The sequence below is a fragment of the Gossypium hirsutum genome, chromosome D12, assembly GCF_007990345.1.
Source record: "Gossypium hirsutum isolate 1008001.06 chromosome D12, Gossypium_hirsutum_v2.1, whole genome shotgun sequence".
Lineage (NCBI taxonomy): Eukaryota > Viridiplantae > Streptophyta > Magnoliopsida > Malvales > Malvaceae > Gossypium > Gossypium hirsutum.
The window spans coordinates 2,449,315-2,455,218 of record NC_053448.1 but is presented as its reverse complement, the minus strand read 5'-3'; the positions used below and the strand labels follow the sequence as shown (position 1 = coordinate 2,455,218).

At 35.5% G+C, this 5,904-nt stretch overlaps 1 protein-coding gene across 1 annotated transcript; it reads left to right on the top strand.

The window, feature by feature from the left end:
- Window positions 1-359: 359 nt before the first annotated feature.
- On the top strand, window positions 360-5,013 carry LOC121224624 (nucleobase-ascorbate transporter 4). The gene is made up of 14 exons (XM_041108210.1): window positions 360-629; window positions 932-1,029; window positions 1,110-1,286; window positions 1,383-1,483; window positions 1,566-1,641; window positions 1,987-2,046; window positions 2,362-2,546; window positions 2,942-3,038; window positions 3,292-3,378; window positions 3,482-3,540; window positions 3,702-3,793; window positions 3,990-4,067; window positions 4,272-4,432; window positions 4,533-5,013. The coding sequence occupies exons 1-14, from the start codon at window positions 530-532 to the stop codon at window positions 4,749-4,751; spliced, it is 1,590 nt and encodes a 529-aa protein (XP_040964144.1). The 5' UTR covers window positions 360-529; the 3' UTR covers window positions 4,752-5,013.
- The last annotated feature ends 891 nt before the right edge of the window (window positions 5,014-5,904 follow it).

Genomic DNA, 5,904 nt, shown 5'->3' with positions numbered 1-5,904 from the left:
TATGTTTGATTATTAATATAATAACATGAACAAAAATATATATTTTAAAATAATTAGATATAAAATAAAAAATTGAACATTTAATTAGAAAGACGAGTAATATTTAGTCCATTTTTATGACTGACATAAAAAACGAGACAATTAGATATGAGATATAGTTTTTTTTTCTCAAAATAATCATGTGTGAGTCTAAGGGTGGGTTTGGATGGACGATTAATTATTGTTTTTACACTAACCGCAGGTAAACGCACCGCCCATCCAAACTCGCCCTAAAATTGAATGGTGGTATTATGGTTGATGATAGCTAAGCTAATTGCAAGTTGAATAAATTAAATGAAGACGAAAAAAAGTTAAAGAAAAGCAAATAAGACTATTTACAGTCAAAACGTGGCCGCCTAACGTCTTCCTAGTACCACATCACATGCATTGATTTGATGCTCCTCCCCTTCCTTTCCATCATTTCCCTCCCCTCCCCTGCTTCTCCTACGATATATATTCAGAATCAAGCTTCTCTTCCGACAATAACACAATGGCTGCCGGCGGAGGAAAATCCGATGACTTTCAGCCTTTCCCTGTCAAAGACCAGCTCCCCGGTGTTGATTTCTGCCTCTCCAGTACTCCTTCTTGGCGTACGCCCATCTTTACCTTCCTCTCCTTGTCTTTTTCTTTTCTTTTTCACTTTCATTCGGTTTTCTATGTGGAAAAGAAAACCCGTGCTGGAATGATAATGCTTCATCTTCATCTTTTCCTTGTGAGGTTCTGGTTTTCGTGGGTTTCAAGTAACGAAAAACCTCGCTCAAGACGCTTGATCACTCTTTCACAAACTCTGTTTTTTGAACCTAAAAGAGTGATAGCCTCATAGGGGATTTCTTATGTATGTTGTGACACATTATGTTCTAAAGTGGCTTAGAGTTTCTGGTTTAAAGTGCAGCTGAAGCAGTACTTCTGGGATTTCAGCATTATTTGGTAATGCTTGGGACCACTGTTATCATATCTTCTATCATTGTCCCTTTAATGGGGGGTGGAAATGTAAGAAAGCAATTCATTTTTTTGGGGTATTTAGCCTATGTTTTTTAGCTAAGCGATTTGTTTGTTTTGATGAGAAACAGGTGGAGAAAGCTGATGTTATAAATACTGTTCTCTTCGTTGCGGGTATTAACACGCTATTGCAAACATTGTTTGGAAGCCGACTGCCAGTGGTGATTGGGGGTTCTTATGCTTTCATCATCCCGACCATTTCCATTGCTTTATCCAGGAGATATAGCATCTTCGTTGATCCCCACCGGGTTAATTTCTTTCTACTTTCTTTCCTTCTAAATACAGTTAATAATTACTAATGCCTCTCTAGTATGCATGCTTATGGAAGTGTTTGATCTTTTCAGAGGTTTAAAGCATCCATGAGAGATGTACAAGGATCTCTCATTGTTGCATCATTCTTCACTATGGTTATTGGGTTCTTTGGTTTCTGGAGAATTATTTCGAGGTAGGATGCTGCAGAATGCATAATTGAATTTTGGGATTTGTTTTTGCAGTTCCATTGACTTTTTTTATATGTTGTGATTTAGGTTTTTCAGCCCTCTTGCAGCTATTCCTTTGGTGATTCTCACCGGACTCGGGCTCTATGCACAAGGTTTTCCACAAGTAAGAGCACCATATTCTTCATTTTGTCATTGCTCTCAAGAGATAGCTGTGTCCAAGCAGATACTAGGACATGTTTTCAGCCTCGTTACTGATTGAGAAACATCAGAGTTTCTTTGTGGGAGTTTGCTTTTGTTCAGAAGTAAAACAACCATGTTTATTTAAGTTCTTTCTTTTTCAAGTATTATTTTTCATAAGTGGTAATCCGAACTAACTACTAGAATTTTGAAGACATTATCAGTTTTAGTCTGTTTGGTGATTCCATCTGTTAAGTTACATTAGTGTCTGTAAATTGTTTCCCTCCTTTTGTCAGAGTGACCCTTTTGTTTTCTCTCCTGTTGCATATAGTTGGCCAGATGCATCGAAATCGGACTCCCGGCACTGGTAGCAGTTGTTTTCTTATCTCAGGTGATCTGCATTCTTAACCCTTTGGTTACAAAGAACATTCTTTAATTTGCCATTACCGTGGGCATGTAAAATGGAACTGCTGTGTTATATATTTGTATCATTCACGTTCCTTTGGGAAAATAGTAGACGTACAAGATGTGTATTTCTCTTACTTGCTAATATCTGTGCGGTATTATGTGATGGGCTAGATTTCACCTTTGCTTGTGCCATGATCATTACCATAATCTTTGTTTCTCTTCTCACTAATTTGCAACTAGTGATGACTTAATTTTTTGAGTTTCCAATTGATGTGGTTTATGACTAATGCCTTTGCAGTATGTTCCACATTTCCTGAAATCCAGGAGAGGAATATTTGAACGTTTTGCAATCCTTTTTTCCGTTGCGATTATATGGGCTTTTGCAGAAATTTTGACAGCAGCTGGTGCTTATGATAACAGAGCTCCTCAAACTCAGTTCAGCTGCCGTACTGATCGTTCTGGGCTCATCAGTGCTGCACCTTGGTAAGGTCATATGTATAGGTTGAGTTGTGACATATTGGTTGCACAAACTTTCCATACCCTTCTCTCAGTTGTATGATCATGTTAAAATATTGTAATTTACAAATTTGTATTCTCCAATTTCCTGTCATGTACACCGGCTTATTATAGTATTTAGAGATCAAAAGTACCACACACTCACAAATTGAATCTTAATAGTGGCAATCTTATATGCAGGGCAGATATATATATATTTATGTATATCCAATTAGCATGTATAATATATGACGGTAGGAGGCTTTTTCTATCGTTTACCCTCAATTACTAATATATGAAACTTGCCATTTCGCCTCCATGCCTCAGGGTACTGTTGAGTCCGATTAGAGGTTAGCTAAATCTTTGGTTTGCTGCACATACAGGATAAGGTTTCCGTATCCATTTCAATGGGGAAGACCACGTTTTAACGCTGGAGATGCTGTTGCAGTCATAGCTGCGTCATTTGTTGCCATCATTGAGGTGTGTTGTGGGACGTTAGTACTGATATATACTCCGAATTTTGAAAATATATAAATAAATCAGCTAGACCATAAGTGTTCCAATTATAACTAATTTCAAATTTTCCTTTATGGATATTCTTGAGACATATTTTCTTCCTTCGAGACCTATATTATCATTCTAAATTTTGTCAACTTTGTTCCAGAACGCATGAAAATTAAACATTGCATAATCTCATGAATCATCTCTGTATATATGTCCTTCTTTTTGGCAGTCTACAGGTACGTTTATTACAGCATCAAGATATGCGAGTGCCACTCCTATGCCACCTTCTGTGCTTAGCCGTGGTGTTGGCTGGCTGGTAAATACAAAAATGAATCTTTATCTCTTGTTCTGCATTTCCTAAGATTTTTTCATTTTACTAGTTCAGGTTCTAACCAGTTATTCATTTTTTGTGATCCCAGGGAGTAGGCCTTTTGCTAGATGGTTTATTTGGTACAGGAAGTGGCTCCACTGCTTCAGTGTAATTAACATCAACTTACCCAAAATTTCTGATATCTATATATATCAATAAATTGACGTTTTCTTAGTTTGAATAATTAATGGTTGATGCAAGCACGAAAAAGAAAAAAAAAAAGAAACCAGTAGTCATCTATTACCTAATGCTATTTTGCTGTAATTTAGTGAAAATGCAGGTCTTTTGGGATTAACAAGAGTTGGGAGTCGGACAGTCATTCAAATCTCGGCCTTATTTATGCTTTTCTTTTCTGTATTAGGTAGGGTAATCCATCTTCTATATTCTACCATCTTGTTGGCACCAAATCTATTGTTGGTTCTCATTCTATTTAAGATAATACTCACAAGAGCTTATGCAAATGCTTAAACAATAGCCGAAACAGGACTTTATTAGTGTCTTTGGGTTCTTATTTCTGAGAGATTGATCTGATATTGTCATAATTTGAGTATGGACAGGAAAATTCGGGGCTGTTCTGGCTTCAATACCATTGCCAATTATGGCTGCTCTGTACTGCGTCCTCTTTGCTTATGTTGGTATGTGTATACCTTTCATATTTCTTGGCAAACACAACTGAGTTTAAGTGCTCATGTTCAAGTACTCATGTCACATTGAGTACTTAAAACTTAATCAGAAAAATAAAAGTAATAAAGGGTCTGTTCAATATGCATCAATTATGTGATATGCCACCAAATCTAATGCAAGTTGGCTTAATTGTTGAAAATACCATGATTGAGCAGCTTCAGCAGGGCTGGGTCTCCTTCAGTTTTGCAACCTGAACAGCTTCAGGACCAAGTTTATTGTTGGATTTTCTGTCTTCATGGGCCTCTCCGTACCTCAATATTTCAACCAATATCTACTAGTATCCGGTCATGGCCCTGTTCACACTCGTTCTACATGGGTTAGTGTGTTAGTTTTGCATGCATGTGCTATCCCAACAACAGATTTATTATTCATTGGTTGTTTTAAACATGCTGATATTCGTTATGGCTTATTTGCAGTTCAACAATGTAATGCAAGTAATATTCTCATCCCCGGCAACAGTGGGATTTATAGTTGCTTTCTTCTTGGATTGCACCCACAGCTACGGGCATAGCTCAGTTCGGAGAGATAGTGGAAGGCATTGGTGGGAAAAGTTCAGGAATTTCAATACGGATACAAGGAGTGAAGAGTTCTATTCTTTGCCTGCTAATCTTAATAGGTTCTTCCCTTCATTCTAAGCTCCACCAATAATAACCGTACTCATCAAATACTGAAAATCAGTGACAACAGTGATCATTTAAGGCATTCTGTTTCTGGGGAATCCTGCATTTCAATTTCTTTATTGTTATGAGTCCATACATATAGATGTGGTTTTTCATGCTATTTTCTGTTGTTATTAAAGTTCTATATATTTATAAGATTTGATACGTTATAATTCATTATATATACCCTAAATGTTGACATAATTATATTTTTATATGATCATCTTTTCATTTTGTATTTTGAGTGTAGAGCATAAAATATATGGAGAGTGTTAGGGTGGTAGGCAGCATGCAGTAATAAGTTAAGGGAAAACAATAAATAGGAATACTATTGGGTCTAAACCTTAATGGTTACATTTAATACCCATTGTATTTTATTTTTCTGAAACCAAATCTGACCATCTGGATATAACGTCAACTGTAAATTTAAAATCAGCACATGTATTAGACAATATTGTTCAAATGATTGGTTTGGTGGTTGATTCACTTAAGATCAGTTTCTTTTTATAAAGAAAACTCCAGCCTTCCATTTTCAGTCTTTCCCATTGATTTCATACTGTCATTCTTTTGTTTGAGTTCTAAAGATTACTTAAGAGTTGATCATTTTATATTTCTAAGATTTAGTAATTTAAATACTGCTGAGATAATGTTGATTAGTTTTGGGTCATTACAGCTTATTCTGAAGCCCTTTTTTGCCTTCTATTTCAATCATTTATGATAATTTAACCGCTAGATGGGATTTAGTTAAAATGAAATAAATCTCCTAATCAAATATTCCAATGTTACTGCCGGTGAAATCTAGTTTTGATTTCAACATATTTACAATCATGCACGAGGTTATAATTCACTAAAAACAACATTCATCTACCATATATAAGTCTAATTTACATGGTGTTGTTTCAACTTCATTCCTTGTACATGTTACCAAAAAAAAAAAAAAAAAGAAGAAAACAAAACCAATAGAAGAATAACGACAATTTAATAAAATGCACCGTTAATTACATAACAAAATCTTACATTTAAATCAAATGAATCAAATAAAGAAGGTAATATACTCGATAATGTGTTAATATTTGATTACCAAATAAGTAAAATCATGATTACATCAAAGTTGATCTTGGAACTGCCC